This window comes from Pseudonaja textilis, chromosome 2, assembly GCF_049901715.1.
Source record: "Pseudonaja textilis isolate UNSWEBS1 chromosome 2, rPseTex1.2, whole genome shotgun sequence".
NCBI lineage: Eukaryota > Metazoa > Chordata > Lepidosauria > Squamata > Elapidae > Pseudonaja > Pseudonaja textilis.
The window spans coordinates 10,313,880-10,333,458 of NC_141991.1; the positions used below are offsets into that span (position 1 = coordinate 10,313,880).

The 19,579-nt window shown below is 38.1% G+C and overlaps 1 protein-coding gene across 1 annotated transcript; it reads left to right on the forward strand.

Annotated features, from left to right (window-relative positions):
- The first annotated feature begins 3,340 nt into the window (after window positions 1-3,340).
- On the forward strand, window positions 3,341-17,223 carry LOC148126704 (vomeronasal type-2 receptor 26-like). Its single transcript, XM_087927657.1, has 3 exons — window positions 3,341-3,391; window positions 10,485-10,611; window positions 15,221-17,223. The coding sequence occupies exons 1-3, from the start codon at window positions 3,341-3,343 to the stop codon at window positions 16,123-16,125; spliced, it is 1,083 nt and encodes a 360-aa protein (XP_087783783.1). The 3' UTR covers window positions 16,126-17,223.
- The last annotated feature ends 2,356 nt before the right edge of the window (window positions 17,224-19,579 follow it).

Below are 19,579 nucleotides of genomic sequence, written 5' to 3' on the forward strand. Positions count from 1 at the left end.
ATGCTGCTCTTTGAGATGTCTTCTTCTATTTTTCCAGTGACTGGTGTAAACATCAGACTGAAGCAATAAAATCATTCGTTTGTGCTGTTAAATGTACCTTTCTCTCTTTTCCAGGTGAAGTTTACTTTATTTCTGTCTGAATCAGGAAAGCCACTTGGCTCTTGTGTGAGAACTTTTAATTCTTCAACTCTTCTTCCTGTTCTTGTTTAGAAATAGGAAGAGGAGCGATTGAACTCCATGAATTATGAACCTCCTGCTTATGTTTCTGATGCTACTGCTGTCCCTGCCAATCTCTGGGAATCTTACAATGAAATGTCCACTGACTTTGGAACAAAAGGATGGAGAAAAACCATGGAGCTATTACAGACCAGGAGACCATTTCATTGGTATTATCACCACTGGCACAAAACTATTGAAATTAATGTTCCCTTTTAATGAGGCTCCTTCTATTCGATCTCATTTGTAAGTCATTCAGGAAAATGGAGTTGCATACACTCCATTTATATTTCCAACACTCTCATTTTGTTCTCCTTAATCCATTTGGTCCTATATTGCAGCACCTGTCCTGTCTACTTTTCTGAATCATTTTGATTTCCATGTTTTCTTGGTCTTAGTTTGAGGAAGAGATTCAAATTCAAAGATGAGACAGAAAAAAAACTGAAAGAAGTCCACCTCATTTTCCTCTCCCTGTTCAATCTTGAATTCATGATTTGAAAACTAACTTTTGTTTAAATTAGAGATTATTGTAGTTTTCCCCACCCAGCTCATTTCAAAAAAAACTACTCATTGATATTTACTTCCTGATCCTTATAGAAATAAAGGATGGCTTATTTTTATAATTGGTTTCTGGGTCACTTTTGAAACATCCTCTTCCTTTTATGGTGGTTCTATATTAATTATTCAATTATTTTGAACCCTGGTTACTGGGCAGATAAAAATTAGCACTGCCACAAAGAATGGTGCATTTGCGATTCTTAATCCATGTGGAGGACTGTATCAATTCCACCTTCCCAACATTCATTAAAATTGAATGGAGATGGGTGAGTATTATTTGTCTCTGGGTTTGGAATCAATATTGGTTTAAGACTCTGTAGGCTTCAAAAGACAAAGTGGATTAGATTGAAAACAATATGTTGTCGGTTCTTTTGATGATGATAATAACCTGACCATTTTTACAGTTTATCTACGATTCATTCAAAAGTGCATGCTTTATTTTCACTAGTCAAGCAAATATATATATATATATATCCAATATATATATATTGCTATTGATGATGATGATGGTGATGATAAAATCAACATTTTTTACAATAGAAAGTCTTCTGATCAGTCTAGAATCCTACGCTTTATTTTGGTTATTCAACTGGTCAATAAGAATCCGCAGCTCCTGCACAATCTCACACTTGGCTACAACATCCATGACAACTATTTGAACCCCATTGGCACTTCAGATGCCTTGCTGGACATGCTCTCTACTGGAGAAGCCAATGTTCCCAACTACAGCTGTGGAAGGAAGGAAAACCCTTTGGCTTTTATTGATGGAGCTAACAGGGATATCACCATCCAGATGTCAAGATTTGTAAACCCCTACAAAGTCCCACAGGTTTGTACGTGTGGCTCTCTGTCTAGGAAAGTGAGTGGATTGGTAGGATGGATAAGTGATATATCCAACTATATCTCCTTTATGCAATTCAAAAGCTGTTTTTCTCCATGGCCACATTGAGATATGTTGCCTAGTGATGGGATTGACATTGAGGAGTGGAAAAGCATGACCGTAGCCATATCATTGAATGACACCATCCCCATTGCTTGGAGGGCTTCTGCTGTACACTTGCAAAGTCAAGGAGAGTCTCTGTGTCCAATAAAAAAGTCTTCTGTACAAAAGAAACACTGACGGAAAGCTCTTGTTTTGTATATCCTATCAGCCAAACTAATTATATTGTCAATGATGTACAAATCCCAGATTCATGAAAAGAATCCCTATGGCTTATCTTATTTAAAGTTTATAAGACATACAACACATAAGACATATAAGACAAATGCTGCCCACAATCTGGAGTTTGATCCTGAAAGGGCTCAAGGTTTAAGTCAGTCTTCCATCCTTTTGAGGTTGGTAAAATGAGGGCACAGATTGTTCCAGGCAATATATTGACTCTGTAAACCACCCAGAGAGTGCTGTAAAGGATTATGGGATGGTATATACCCTCTAGTGCAGCTGGAACAATCTGGAGCAAGATACATTGATATTGGATTTAACCAAGCTTTATAATGAAATGTTGTGTATTTTTGGAAATCCAGAGACAGAAGACTTAACACATCTATTATTTTAATATCAATTGCATAAGAAAGAGAGTTCAGTATGTTGAATGGCACATTAATGAATGACCTATTGCAATCCTTATATCTAAACAACAACATATTTTCTTTGTTGACATAATTTAAAACTTACATATAATACGGCTCTTTATTTGAACAAAAAAGTTCAGCTGAAATCTGCAAATGTGATTCTGATTGTGGAAAAAAAATAGGGGTGATACAGAAATATGATTTACACTCTTTATTCTGATTCATATTTAATTTGTTTCTTTTTTCTTGCTAATGATCTGTTAATATTTTTATCTTGATATGATCTATTGGCTAATCAGCAATACAATATTATAATATGCTCATGACAAAAAAGGTGGATTTATTGAAAGCTAATAACTGATCCTAAATAGAGCATTCTTTGCCGCTTTTTAGATCCGTTTCAGTGGTTCAGAGGCTCTGAGTGATAAAAGTCAATTCCTATTTTTTACCGGATGCTACCCAAAGAAGGGATCCAGTACCCAGGAATTGTCCAACTCCTTCTCCATTTCAGATGGACCTTGATTGGTCTCTTTGCTTCAGACACAGAGAAGGGAGAAAATTTCATGAGGACTTTTACTCCTATGCTTGTCAGGAATGGAATTTGTATTGTTATATCACAACAATTCTCAACTACTGGAAAAACAGAATCCTTCAGGAAAGCCATTTCTAAGTGGAGACAAGTCAACATCTTTGTTCACTTCATAGAATATTTTTCCATTTCGGACAGACTTCTTCTTTTCCATTCAACACTTACAAGTTTGCCAGAACCCATTGAAGGGAAAGTCTGGATAAATACAGGCTTTGGGCAATTCCAAATAAGAACACACACATTTCTCAAATATGTCCATAGTGTTTGGACATATGGTTTTCAGTGGAAAAAAAGGCCAAATAACAGTTCCTTCGAACCAGATCTCTTTGTGCAACCACAGTTTGGAGATCAATCTTTTCTCTGTTCTTTTTCAGAAGACATCATTTCTGTCAAAGACCGGAGAAGATGCACTCAGAAATCTCCACTGAAGACCAAAGTGGAAAGAAACAGGATCCAGTACGCACATACCCATTTGTCTTACACTTTGATTAATACTCTAGCCTATACCTTGAATGCTGCCTATTCCTCCATGTTCAAGAGAAGAAGGAAAGAGAGAGAAGAGAAGTTGGAGGCTCAAAGGCTTCAGCCATGGCAGGTATGGGGTCCTCACTTTCTTTGGAGAGGGACCGCAAGGGAGGAGGGAAGCCATCTCAATCTTTTTGTGCTTCAAAAGGTCAACAAGGTTGACCAATCCAATCTCTTGTAGATAATGTTCCAAAGAGCAGACATATATAAAACCTCAGAATATATATATACACACACACACACACACACACACACACACACACACATACATATATATATATATATATATATTATATATATATATATATATATATATATATATATATATTATCTCCCATGGTATTTGTATGTGGATCTTTGTTGTTCGGCTTTTCTACGTAAGATTCAAGTATCTAGGCAACGTTCATGAAGTCTCATTCATCATCTTCAGGCTTCTGTCTTCGGCTCTTGCTTCTCAGACTGATTATATGGCATTCAGCTTGTTCGGTATTTTCCCACATCATTGTAGTTGTGCTTTTAAAGTTGTAGCAACGTTTCAGCAGAATCTCATCTGCCATCAATACACAATACAGAAGCCTGATGATGGCAGATGAGATTCTGCTGAAACATTGCTACTTGCCCCACAGAGAAATAGATTAGGGGAGACATGATAGCATCTTCTTTATTGGTAGCATGGTAGTATTTTCCCATACTTGAAGGGCTGTCACAGGGAAGAGGGGGACAACCCAAATAAAAAAAAATGTTGCCAAGATGCTCTCAATCTTACATGGGAAAAGACCTGATAACTGTACCCGTGAAAATCTATGAAAACAAATGTGTGTGTGTGTTTTTGTTTATAGGTAGATACATAGACATAGACATAGACATAGACATAGACATAGACAGATAGATAGATAGATAGATAGATAGATAGATAGATAGATAGATAGATAGATAGATAGATAGATATAGATATACAGTAGGTATATATATTAAACATTAATGTTATAGTGTGTGCATTTTAAAATAATTTTCTGTCTTTATGAATTTGTGATTAGCATTTTAAAATGTTATGTTTATAATTTGAAGAAGACTCTGAGACCATTTAAGTGCTATGCCCCTCCTTTACAAAAACCCCAGTTAAAGCTTCTTTAAGTGATGGCAGCTGGGTCTTGGCATTAAAACAATCATTGCAGGGGAAACTGAACTTATCTGGTTCACCAGATCAGCTCTAAAACTGCTCCTCTTTTTAGAATGTTTTCCATATCATTCAGCCAGAATTTCCTCTCTTGTGACGGAGTTGAGTTTTCCATTTGTCCATGTCCAACTCTCTAGAATAATAGCAAGCTTCTGTGAAACACCTTTCAGTTATTGGAAGAGTGCTGTATCCTCCATTTTCCAGTCAAGAGATCATTTCATTTGGAAAAGGTGCTATCAGACTCCTTCTGATTTTCAGCCCTCAAAGAGCAACCTAGCTCTTCTCCTACTTGTCTTCCTTAAGGCTAAGATCAACTCCTTTGATCTCTTCCTTGGTTTCATTGTCTTTTTCTAAAGCTGATCCAGTATTTGTGCTTCTCAAAATGTAGTGCTTGCCGGATGACTTTCTACTTGTCTTAATTTTTCTCGAAATCAGGATGTTCAGTCCTGAGACTTTTATGTATGGATTTGTCTTCATTCCATGAGCATCACGCATCCAACTCACAATTCTTTTGCAGTCTATGATTTTGAAATCATTTTCACAAATATTCTTATCAAGTGTAATTTCCATCATCCTTTCTCCAATGCACCATTAATGACATTCTTATCCAATTACATATTGTCAATTATCCAATCATTGACATACTACTAATTTATTATAATCAGTGACCAGTATACATACATACCAAACACACACATAAACACACACACATAGATATAAGAAAATGTACAAATGAAATCTTGATGAAATGTGTATATTAAAGCTGCCATCCCTTTTTTCTTATAAGCGATGCCATACATTGTTAAGTCCTAGTTGCTAAAAAACCAAAAACTTTTCTAGTGGCTTTTGTTTATGTATTTATCTGTATTAGAAAATTATAAATATTTTTTCTTGATGCTTTTTATTTTTAAATAAGTTCATAATCATTTTGTCTATCAATTGGTACAAACATTTTATCCAAAAATCATGATTACTCAACTCTACTTTTCTATATTACAGAAACATAGAAAAATAGATGACTAATGTTTCTTTTTTGTTTCGTTTTGTTGTTTGTTTTTCCCAAATTTTGTTCTATTGTACTTTACTAATTCATTTGATTCTTTTTGTTAGTTTTTATTTTTTTCATTTTTAGTTTTAAATATGGTTTTACATTGTGTAAGCCGCCTCAAGTCACCATGAATGAATAGGCGGCAATATAAATTAAATAAATAAAAAATGGCTATTTAGTGAGTTTTATGGGGAGCATTGAAAATTATTGATAGCAAATCAATTTTAATTCAGATAATTATCATACCATCCAGCCATCACTTAACTAGATTCCTAATCTCATCAAAAATAGGTTTACTGAAATCAAGTTATATCATCAGCATTTCCATAATCTATTTAGGAAGTGTAATAAGATGGAGAATGACTTTGGGGACAGGAAGAAGAGTTGCTGCCCCTAAGGAAGGACCGGATAAAAGCTGGAAGCCCACAGCTATGTAATGTAAGAGAAAAAAGTGAGAAAGGATTTTCAGGCTGAATAAAAAGTTGATAGGAAAATTGTACATTCAGAATTACAAAATTCTGCTAATGTAGCATTAAAGTGAAGTAGAATTACCTCATCTGGCCATCTTTCATGTCTGGTTTACCTGGGACATAATTAGCCTCACAACTTTCTTCCTGACCAGTTCAGGCTTTCTGGTAATTACCCTGTAGTTTTCAAGGACTTTATGTGAATAATCTCTGCATTTATTTGTTCAATTTGTGACCCAGCCTAGAATGATCCCTATGGCATACCAGTTTTATTAATTATTTACTTTATCAATTTATATATATTGTCAACATATGATTGACTAATTTTGCTGAACCTTTTTCTTTTTTCTCTTTTGGGGATACTGATGTTCCGACTCAGGATATTTGCAAGTGAGACAAGTGTAGTAGAAAGATTCAAATGTGGTTAAAAAAACATGTGGGGTTAGAAAAAAAAAGAAACAACCTTTCTGCTGTTACAAATCCTGGATATTTCTGTTCTAGTTCCATCCATTTCTGAAAAAGAATGAGTTTTGCAATCTTTCCCACTTGAAACTGTACTTGGACCAAAATGGGGATGTAGCAGCAGATCTGAACATTATAAGCATGATAATTCTCTCCAGGGAGGATCCCATTACAAAGCAACTAGGCAGTTTTGAAAGACAGAGGCTTACTATTGACCAAGATGCTCTTTCACAGCTAAAGTTGCTCAACAAGGTGGGTGAAATATTGGTGTCTTTTTTCTGTTTTCCAAAGCCTTGAGACACATTTTAAATGGCTAAACCTATTCACCAGTGGTGGGATTCATTTTTTTTACTACCGGTTCTGTGGGCATGACTTGGTGGGCGTGGAAGGGGAAGGATTCTGTAAAATCTCCAGTCAGAGGTGGTATTTGCTGGTTCTCCGAACTACTCAAAATTTCCACTACTGGTCCTCCAGAACTGGTCAGAACCTGCTGAATACCACCTTTGCTATTCACCCAAAAAAATGGCCTTCGCTGAAAATTGAATGTGGAGAATAGAACCCTTATAATTTTCTTAAATGACTTTGGAGGCTTCAGTACAATTGATAAGGGGTCCTTCAGATGCTGTAATATGGAACATTATTTCAAATTGATTCAGCTATGTCCAACATGGGATGCCTTGTGATAATTCGTTAGGCTATTTTGTGTCCCCGGTGCAAACTGTTATCTGTATAAAGCTAGTGAAAGGGGACATTTTTTCCAGGAACTTTGGTAGTACATTGGTTAGAATGTAGTCTTGTCGTCTAATTCTGCCCACAGCCAGGAGTTCGATCCTGTCTGGCTGAAGGTTGACTTAGTCTTCCATCCTTCCAAGGTCAGTAAAATGAGGAGCCAGATAGTTGGGGGCATGATGCTGACTTTGTAAACCAATTAGAAAATGCTGTAAGGCACTGTGAAGCGGTATATAGGTCTAAGTGCTATTGCTATTGCCATCAAATGCTGGGGATTTTGATGTTGATAGCATCAACTTGTCTTGTTTAGGCCCAAGTTCCCAGTGGGGTAAAAGAGACAAGGATAATTCTAATCAAGACTGGATTCACTTCCTGTTGATACCATTGGAAAATGAGTTTTGGAATTCAAGTTTAGCTTGCCATGGTTGGGCGGGTGTATAATCTGGGATGTTATTAAAGAGAACATACCTAGTCAGAGTTATTCACAGTTGTACTTCATGCCTTGGGGATAGAAGAATAGGTCTTCTGCTCCTGGAGAAAAGGTCCAAGGCTCTCAGTTCACATGAAACCAGAATGACTGTTTTGATGTGCCCTGATCCAAAAAACCCCAACGCACTGAAACATGACTTGATCCAAAGAAAAGCCCATCCCCATATTGGAAGAAATGAAGGATGATCTGAAAAAGAAAGTTACTTAGTTTTGGTCGTCAGCTTATTACTTTATAAGGTATATCCTTGAATACAATTCTTTACCTTAATTGTTAGTTGCTTTAAATCTCTCTTTAAATCTCCTTGCTTATCAATGCAGACCAAATGGAGCAAGTGGCCAGTTTTAAGTTTCTGTGTGTTACCATAAAAGAGGACCTGACCTGGGGTGCTCACATTGCAGCCTTGGTCAAAAGGGTGTCCAGCAGACATTATACTACCGGAGACTTTTCAGAAAACAACAACTGAATGAAAAACTGTTGGTGACCTTTTACCACTGCACCATAGAGAGTATCTTAACTTACTGCACCCCTGTATGGTTTGCCAATTGCACAGTGGCAGATAGGAAAGCATTCCAGAGGGTTAATGTCATTGCCCAGAGGATCATGGGTTGCCCTCTCCCCTCTTTGGAAGAGCTCTATAGCTCCCGCTGCCTTAAGAAAACTCAAAACATTCTCAAAGATCCATCTCATCCTGGGCACCCCCCCTTTTTTTTTTGAACTATTACCATCTGGCAGACAGGATAGTAAAAACAAGGACAAATAGGTTGAAAAACAGCTTCTATCCCAGGGCAATAGCTCTGCTGAATTATGCTGTATAGTGCAGTGTTGTATGGTGCAGTGTTGTATAGTGCAGTGTTGGTGCGGTATCGGGGGTTTTCAGTGCAATGTGTGGAGTGTGAAGGATGTGTGTTTGTGTTTATTTTCATGGTCATGATATGTACTGAAGATGGTGTTTGATTTCGTTGTATGAGGTGCAATGACAATAAAGTAAACTGAACTAAATTCTGGGAAAAAGGAGGCTCCAAATTTAACCAATAATAGCTATCTTTTCATGCCAGTGGGTATCACTTAATTGTGGTTTTCCAACAGAAAGGACCTTTTTTGGATACCTAGCTTGACCTTAGAAACATCTCTTGCTGACACAGAGTTCTTACTCATGTCCCAAGTAGTGCAGGAAAAAAATGCCTGACTTTTCTTTTTGAGGAAGATATTCTCATGACCTCACCTGCATCTCATCTCTCTAAACTGAGTGAATATAGACTGAGTGAAACCAAGCTCAATAGCAGTAACTATGAGAGAGATCTTGGAGTCTTAGTGGACAACCAGCTTAATATGAGCCAGCAGTGTGCAGAAGCAGACAAACAGGCTAATGTAATCCTAAATTTTATTAACAGAGGGATACAGACAAGATCAAGGGAAGTACTAATACCACTCTATAAAGCCTTAGTAAGACCACGCGGAGAGTACTGCATCCAGTTTGGGTCACCACATTATAAAAAAAGATGTTGAGACTCTAGAAATAATACAGAGAAAAGCAACCAGGATGATTAGGGGACTGGAGGCTAAAACATACAAGGAACGGTTGTAGGAACTGGGCTTGGTAGTCTAGTAAAGAAATGGACCAGGAGAGACATGATAGTGGTCTTTCAATATTTAAGGGGCTGCCACAGTGAGGTCAAGCTGTTTTCTAAAGCTCCTGGAGGCCAGACAAGGAATAATGGATCGAAACTGAACAAGGAGAGATTTAACCTGGAAACAAGGACAAACTTTCCGACAGTGAGAACAATGAACCAATGGAACAGCTTGCCCTCGGAAATTGGGGGAGTGCCATCAGTTGAGACTTTCAAGGAAAGATTGGACTGCCATTTGTCAGAAATGGTGTAGGGTCTCCCACTTGGGTGGGGGCTTGGACAAGGGGACCTACAAGGTCCCTTCCAACTCTGATTATCTGTATATCTCTAACTTCTAGAAACTAAGCAGTTATTTTTAGTCTTAATTCACCAGCATGGCAGCCATATAAATTTAGCAAATAAATATACAAATCCACAAAGAAAAGATCCTTTAAGGTTGGCATTCCTGATCTGTAATGAAGTTTTCCTTTATATCTTAACTGGGAGGTGGTTACAAATGGGGTGGCTTTGCAATGATACATGTAGTCCAGTAGAAAACTTTCCAGATCCAACTGGAAAGAAGTTTCTTTCATCATCACAGTTTTATTCTGTTTCATAAATCTAGTAAAATAAAAATTTCATAAAACTTTCAGAATAAAATTCCTTCTAAACATTAATATGAATAAAACAGTACATTTTAAATTGGGTATATGAAGAAAAGAGGAATGCATGTTAAGACAACCATGTGGAAAAACTACTAATTGTCACTTCATGCTTAAATCCTTTCTCAATTGCTCCTCTCCAGAATTTATTAAGTAGAAATGTCCTTTCTTGCAACTTGATAGCACAAATGCAAAGGGGAAAAACTAAGTGAAGAATCTGCCAGTCGTTGCATCCCCTGCAACATTGGGAGTTAGAATTTTTTTATTTACCTAAGTGAAATCCAGCTTGACTAGGCTAATATTTACAGTATATCCACCTCCGTTATTCATTGATGGTTAGTTCTACTGTAGTACATTGGCCATTCCTTGTTTTTCTCTTTAGTCTCTGCCTCAGTCCAAATGTGTGGAAAATTGCCGTGCTGGATTTTTCAAACAGGTTCAGAAAGGACAGCCAATTTGCTGCTATGATTGTGTTCCTTGTCCAGAGGGGACCATCTCCACTCAGGAAGGTGGGTGACATCACAGAAAAGGATACTGGATTCATCCAGAGCACTTTGATCAATGTGCTTTTTAAATGAGACACATCTAAGATTGACAATTTGGGGGATCTTAATTTACAAGCTGTCGAATGTCTTCCATAATGGGAGGAATAAGAAGAAGACCTTGAAGGATGAGGTAGGAAGATCTAATTCAGGAACCCTGGAGGGAGAGCATTTGGGTTCAAGGGACAAGAGAAATAAAGACACAAACTCAGCACAGAGAGGTTAGGTGTGAAAGAAAGGATGCAAATTACATTTACAATTATTAGAGGTAAAATTTGTCTTTTTAAAATTTCTAATGCTTTAATTTTCCATGTTATGGATTAAGAGGCAGCAGTGGGATTCTACCAGTTCGTACATATTCGCTAGAACCAGTTGTTAACATTCTAAGCAGTTTGAAGAACTGGTTGTTAGAGGAAATTACTGGCCTAATCCTGTAAGGAAGGCAGGAAGGAAATATTCTGGTGTTGCTTACAGAAACTGCCTCTCCGTTAACCCTTATTACATTCTTGGCAGGACTAGACTTCCTGTCTCTGGAACTTCTCTGGAGTTTTTTCCCCTCCTTTGCTGGTACTTAGCTTGTGTGGAGTGACCATTCAAAGTTACAATGGCACTGAAAAAAGTGACTTATGACCATTTTTCATGCTTACAATGGTTGCAGCATCCCCACAATCATGAGAGGCCAGGTGAGGAGATGCGTGCCTCGATGTGAGTGATATTGAGTTGGCCACAGCCAGCCTGTCACATGACCACCAAGCCACACCCAACAACTAAGCCATGTCCACAGAACCAGTTGTTAAAAAATTTGAATCCCATCCCTGTTAAGAGGTAAATATTGTTTATCCCCCAGTTTAACAATCCCACATTCACCAGAACCACCATCATAGATTCCTTGGTTGGACTACTACTGTGTCTTACCTTTTGAATGAATGAATGAATTCTTCATTGACCAAGTGTGATTAGACCAGGGGTGGGATTCTGCCGGTTTGGCTGAACCAGAAGCTCCAAAGATCATCTGGGAGCCAATTCGTTTGTTCTGATGATCAGGTGTGGGCCCACCTACCTGCTCCGGCTCCATACTGACCTTTATTTCCTGCTTTTGAAGCTCAGCTGCATTGCTTGGCACAGTAGATTGCTGGGCATCAGCTGTTGAAGAAAAAGGGAGAGTGCAGGAGAAGGTCAGTAGGAAAGCATGCCCACCAAGCCACGCCCACCGAACCAGTGATAAAACAATTTGAATCCCACCACAGGATTAGATACACAGGGAATTAGTCTTGGTGAATATGCTCTCAGTGTACATAAAAAGAAAAGATACATTCATCAAGAAGCATCACTGGATTTCTCAGTGGCTTTTGATACCATAAATCACAATATCCTTCTGTTCTAGCTTCATGGTTTGGGAGTAGGAGGCAGGGTTTTCCAAAGGTTTTTCTTTATTCATGAGTGATTTCAATTGGTGTTCTTGGGAACAGAGGTAAAAACTGCAATGGGACATTCCTCAGGACTGGAGTCTCTCTCCTTTCCTCTTTACTTTTTACCATCAGAGGTGTCAAACCCAAGGCCCATGGACTGGATTTGATCTGGGACTTCCTCTCCCTGATGATAGGGAAGATATAATAGACAAGCTCTAGGTCTGTTCCCTAAAACATTGCCACTTAGTGGGTCCTAGGAAGCATGCCTTTTCTGCTGCAACTCCAGTCCTGTTGAACACCCAACAGCCCCACCCCCATTTTAAAAAAAGTTCTGGAGACCTAGTTCTTCTTCCAGGCATTGGGAAAAGGTAAGGTTAGGGAAGGCTGAGAAGGTGATGGCTTGCATCAGTGAAGGTAGTTATGGCAGGACAGGAGAACGGAGGTGAAGAAGTCTGGTGCAGGCTTCGAACACCTTTTCTGGCGTCAGGAGCGATCCCCCAGGGATACATGAACCCCGGAGAGGTTCGTGTCAACGTGGAGATCCTCGAGCTGCAGAGGGGGAAGGCAACTCCCGACAGTGAAGAGGAAGCTCCGAGCTCGGCGCTAAAGAGTAAGCTGTCATTTTATGGCGGCTTCCAATCCGTCTGCCACTTGAGTGAATAAGCAAAGCAGTGACAGCCTGCGAGATCGAGTAACAGGAACAGAGAAACGGTTTATATCTTGGATTCTTTGAAGTCTGAAGGGAGTAGAATGACAGAAGAATGATAGCATAAATTCTTCTCTCCTGGTTGTGATAAGCACCTCTTGGAAGTCGGGCGGAGAGCGGCCAGAAAAGCAATTGGGAAAACTTTATCCTGTGAGGGGAAGTTTTGGGGAAAGACGGAGATTGCTAAAACCTGGAGATTGGAGATCCGGAACTGGTCTGAGCACAACATGACTATTACATCTACTTAATATTGGGGAGAAGATAAATTGAGCATTATATTGGACTTTGGAAGATTTGTATGTGGATTTAAAAGTTGGAAAGCAAAGAAAGAAGCAGCAGCAAGATGAAGAAGCCAGAGGCGAACAGAACGCTGGGAAAGACGGTTTTGGGACTGCAGATTAGTCAGCACATTTCACCATTTGCTGATTGGAAGGCTGAAAAGAAACCTCTAGCTGGAAGATGGAACTTTAGCTCACCCAATTTGCTCTCTTTATTACGTGGTACTACTTAAGTTTACTAAGTTGGCACTATTTTCTCTTTAAGATGACTTCCTTGTTGTTGTTTGTTTGTTGATTTTCTGAAGCTGTGGTAATCTCTCTTCTACCCCTTCTCTTATTATCTTGCCCCTTGCCTCCCTATTGTATCTCCTAAATACTTTACATAATTTTACTTACTGGGGGGAAGAGGAGGATACACTATTATCAAAGAGTTAAGAGTTTACTGTTGTAAGTATTAATAGTAAAAGGGATAAACTTTGTTGATATAATCTATTTATAAATTATTTAGACTACTTACGACATTTAAGATTAATTCCTTAAAGTGTTAATTGATGTACTATTGTTGACCAATTTTCTTATTACATTGACTAGAATATTGTTGCAGATCTCTATTTATGATATAGGGGAAAAGACTGTGGAGATATAAAATTGAAATACGTGAATAGTCTTTCAAGTACAGGACCCAAATACTGAATGGTGATTTGGGACAATATATTTAAAATTGTGCATCAACAAAAACAAATACTTAGAGAGATGACATCCACAACAACTATGGCCTTAAAAACAGGAAGGAAGGCTATCCCGACCCTATCGACTACGATGACAGCCACCCCACCAACATCTCAAAAAACTATCGAGGAGTCTTTAATAGGGGAAAAGCAGCCCATTGTCCCCAATATTAATATACAAACTTCCATATTAGCCTTGCAGGAAGCTATATCTAAAATGCAAGAAATGATGATTAAACATCACAAGGAAACTAGAGCAGATATAAGCGAATTGAAAGATGAGATGGGGAAACTGAAGGCTGAAATGAAAGCGGATATAGCGAAGGTGGAGGGTAAGATAGGGTCTCTACAGCAGGCCATGGAGAGAAACGAAGTGAAAATAAAAGATATAGAGAGTAGAACAACACGCATGGAGACTAACTTTGAAAGGATGGATGAGGAATTTAAAAATGTACTTAGAGAAACGGAAGACTCTCTGATCCACCTCGAGATGGACAAAGCAATGGCGTATTTAAGATTCCAGAATGTGGCAGAAGCCAAAAATGAAGAATTGGAACATTTGATGGCAGAAATATTGGCTGAATGGCTAGGAAAGGAAAAAGATGATCTAATTAAAGAGTTTGATGAGGTATATAGGGTTAGCACAAGCTACGCCAGGCGTAACAACTGTCCAAGAGAAATTCATATCCGCTTCTCTAGGAGATGTCTGAGGGATTTAATTTTGAAAATGTCTAGGAGGAAACAATATCATATAAAGGCAGAGAAATTAGGATTTTAAAACAAATTCCAAAGAGAGTGAGGATGATAAGACAAGATTATAAATTTTTAGCTAATGATTTAAATAAAGAAGGAATCCATTTTAAATGGTTAATCCCGGAAGGGATGTTAATTACATGGAAAGAGAGGAAAATCAAAATAGAATCGATAGAACAGGCCCAAGTTTTTCATCAACAGCTCACAGATAAGAATAGTCAACCCACCAAAGAAGAACCTAAAACAAGACCACAGGAGGTCCGATATTATCACAGAACCCAAAAGGAACGACTTTCTCCAATTTCAGGAAGTGATAATCCACAACATGGGAGAGAAGAGCAAATTCCAAAAGGATTACCTGTTTTTCAGTATCAGCTATTATTTACTTTGTATAGTATAACAGAATACAGCATTAACGCATAAAATTCACAAAAACATAAAAATCATAAAAAGTGAGTTTAAAATGACGCAGTTCTTGCATGGATCCAGGGAACTTTCTGAGGGGATATTCCATCACAATATGAGGTAAAGTTTGTGGGATCTTCCCACATTCACAATTAGTATTATCAACCTCCCAACTTCCCATTTGTTCTTTTCAATATTGGCACCTGCCATGTTGGTCAGTATCATCTGAAAACCATTTCTTGAAAGGTGAAGAGGTGAAAAGAGATATAAAAGAAATATTATTTTCTGTTTCCTTAGATATTGAAAAATGCACCAAGTGCCCAGATGATCAATATCCAACTGAGAGCAGAGTCCAATGTATCCCCAAAAGAGTAACCTTCCTCTCCTATGAAGAATATCTGGGCCTTGTCCTGGTGTCCAATGCCCTACTATTGTTCCTATTCACAGGATTCATTTTAATCATATTCATTAAATATCTAGAAACTCCCATTGTCAAAGCCAACAACCGGGACCTCTCTTACATCCTCCTGGTCTCCCTCTTGCTTTGCTTCTTGTCCTCCCTTTTCTTCATTGGACAGCCAAGGAAAGCCACCTGTCTTCTCCGACAAACTGTGTTCAGCATTGTCTTCTCAATAGCTGTGTCATCTGTGTTGGCCAAAACGATCACGGTGGTGCTGGCATTCTTAGCCTCAAAACCAGGGAACAAAGTGAGAAGATGGTTGGGAAAGAGCTTGGCCAACTCCATCATCCTTTCTGGTTCTGCTGGACAAATTTTCATCTGTTCCATCTGGCTAGGAGTTTCTCCACCATTCCCTGAATCTGACCTGCACACCCAGCCTGGAGAGATCATCCTGCAATGCAACGAAGGCTCTGTCACCATGTTTTACGTTGTCCTTGGCTATATATTTTTCCTAGCTGCCATTTGCTTCACTGTAGCTTTCCTGGCCAGGAATCTACCTGGGGCTTTCAATGAAGCCAAGCTGATTACCTTCAGCATGCTGGTCTTCTGCAGTGTCTGGGTCTCCTTCCTGCCCACCTACCTGAGCACCAAAGGAAAGTCCATGGTGATTGTTCAGGTCTTCTCCATCTTGGCTTCCAGTGCTGGACTGTTGGGTTGCATCTTCTTCCCTAAATGCTACATTATAATCCTAAGACCAGATCTAAACACTAAGGAACATCTGATGATAAAAGTAGGGAAATGACTGTGATATTGTTTCTTAGGCTTGTAACATTTAGTTTTTTCATTGCAGTTATTGGGCTTTTGTATTCTTCCTTTGCATCAATGTGAAAATTAAGACTATTTAAAACGGAAGGAAATAAATATATGAAGAATGTAAGACTAATGAAATTAAATTCCAACATAATCATCAAACAGTAAAATAAACTGTTTAATAATTATTTAATAATAATTAAAATTGTCATGCAGCCAGAGATGAACAAGCTAAGAAATTAGACGGTTATATTAAATAAAGACAGCTGAATAAAAGAAAGAAGACTCCTCAAAGAGAGAGGGAAGGAGTCTTTTGCTGAATGTCTTGAATATGAAACTCTAAATCTGTGTGACCATGATCACTTTCTCTCTATATGACTTTCTCTTGAAAGCAGGTATGAGCAGTGGAGCTGGGGATGAAGATCATGTAGATGATTCCTCTCCTGACACTCAGGATGTCTACATCACTTATTTCTAGAGGTGTTAGGTGATCTCAGAATTCCATGACTCTCTGTTGCATCACAAGTATACTAACATCCTTTCTGGACATGTCCCAAAATAGTGACCCTGCTTCAAAAGAACACCTGGAAAGATCCAGAGAAGGAAATGGAAAACAGCCATTAATCCAATTGGTCTCTTCTCCAAATAAGCCCCATAGGATCCTCTCATCCCAAATAGGAAGCTTTCAGCATTCTTCTATGTGAATGGGGAAAATAATCCCATTTTCTAAAGATAGAAAATGGGAGGAAGGCATCTCTGAGGCTTCACTGTCTAGATTTAACGAGGGAGCTGCAGGAAGAGTCCACCTTCTCTGGAAGTTACCCAGAGATCAACTGTCTTTGCCACACCCAATCCTAGGGAATTTTTAAAAAACGCAGATTTCAGGCAACAGATCTTGTTTTCAGTACAATCCACGGCCCTGGGAACTAGCAAAGTCTGTATATATATCCTATCTATCTATATGGGGGTATGTGATGTGTGTTGTGTGTGTGTGTGTGTATCTCCAGCCACCAGTTGTAGCAAATTCTGCTTTTTTTCTTTTTTTGAATCACAAATAAGTAGATTGAATAAAATAGAAATTTAATCCCCACAGCAGTGTCAAATTATTTACTAAGACTGTATTACTATTATTCTGATCTCTTCCCACTTATAACTATAACAGTATTACTTGTATTTTTACAATTTATATTATTTTATTTGTTTCCTAGTATGATTTTTGTTTATTAATTGCTTATTAACCCTACCCTATGACTATCACTAAGTATTGTATCTTATGATTCTTGATGAATGTATTTTATTTTTTTCTTTATGTACACTGAGAGCTTATGCACCAAAGACAAATTCCTTGTGTGTCCAATTATACTTGGCCAATAAAAAAAAAAATTCAATTCTATTCTATTCTATTCTATTCTATTCTATTCTATTCTATTCTATTCTATTTGTTTTAATTAAATCAATATGTACATCTAACCTTCTAAGCACCAATTCCACCAATGCTTTTTACAATTTTGTAAACAACAAACTAAAAGATTCAAGGTCCATCCCACCCCTGATAGGACCTAATGGTAAAGACTGCAACGATGACACCATTAAAGCCAACATCTTTAACACATTTTTTGGCTCAGTATTTGTAAACAGCAATGGATCATGCCCAGCATTTCCTAGCCAAACCACAGATAACTACAGTGATCTAATACATATCGATTTTACAGAAGACAATGTTGAAAAAGCACTACGCAATCTAAAACCATCCCTATCTATTGGACCGGATGGAATATGTGCCTATTTCTTTAAAAAGTTATCCACTGCCATAGCCAAACCTCTAAGCATAATCTTTGAAAAATCTTTCAGGACCAGTTCCTTGCCTAACCTATGGTCACAAGCCACAGTCATCCCCATCTTCAAAAAGGGAGACCCTTGCCTAGTTGAAAATTACAGACCAATCTCCTTATGCTGCGTCACCTGTAAAGTCATGGAATCAATTATTAACCAATCCATCATCCTCCACTTAGAGACAAACAACCTACTCTCCAATAAACAATTTGGTTTCAGAAAAAACTATCCTGTAATCTGCAACTCTTACACTGCAAAAACATATGGACTACACAACTTGATCAGGGCAAAACAATAGATGCAATCTACATAGACTTCTGTAAAGCCTTTGATTCAGTGGTACATGACAAACTACTACTAAAAATAAAATCCTATGGTATCTCTGGACAACTGCATAACTGGATAGAAGCATTCCTGTCAAACAGACAACAAATGGTCAAAATTGGGAGTGTCCTATCAAATTCTGTACCTGTCAATAGTGGTGTCCCCCAAGGCAGTGTTCTAGGACCAACTCTCTTCATACTCTACATAAATGACCTCTGTGATCATATTAAGAGCAACTGCGTTTTTTCGCTGATGATGTAAAGCTGTTCAATACCACAGACAATACTGCTACCCTTCAAGAAGATCTTGACTGTGTATCAGAATGGTCAAACAAATGGCAACTTCAAATCTCAACAAATAAATGCTCTGTCTTACATATTGGCAAAAAAATCTGAAAATAAAATACAAGCTGAATAGTCAAGATCTTGTTGATGATCCAAGCTCTGTAAAGGACCTTGGAATACTCACCTCTAATGATCTAAGTGCTAGTGCCCACTGCAACTACATAGCCAAAAAGGCATTAAGAGTTGTTAACCTAATCTTACGTTGCTTTTTCTCTGGTAATATCACACTACTAACTAGAGCATACAAAACATTTGCTAGACCAATACTCGAATACAGCTCATCAGTCTGGAACCCACATTACGTATCTGATATTAGCACAATTGAGAAAGTCCAGAAATATTTCACAAGAAGAGTTCTCCACTCCTCTACTCGTTGTAGAATACCTTATGCCACCAGACTTGAAATTCTAGAACTAGAAAACCTTGAATTACGCCGTCTTCGGTCTGATTTAAGCATGGTATATAAAATCATACATTGCAATGTCCTACCTATCAATGAATACTTCAGCTTCAACCATAACAACACAAGAGCACACAACAGATACAAACTCAAGGTTAACCGCACCAAGCTTGATTGCAGGAAATACAACTTCAGCAACAGAGTGGTCAATGTCTGGAATACTCTACCCGACTCTGTAGTTTCTTCCCCAAACCCCAAAAACTTTAACCTTAGACTGTCTACTATTGACCTCACCCCTTTCCTAAGAGGTCTGTAGGGGGCGTGCATAAGCGCACCAACGTGCCTACCGTCCCTGTCCTATTGTTTCTTTATTTTTCTTTTATTTTTCTTATATGTACCCATTTCATGTATTCATAATTTTGTATACACTTTTACTTATTATCTCGTAAACAATTGACAAATAAATAAAATAAAATAAATAAATAAAATCTCAGAATAATGTTTAATGGGTGATCTAATTAATCCATGGGATATCCAGAAGGAAT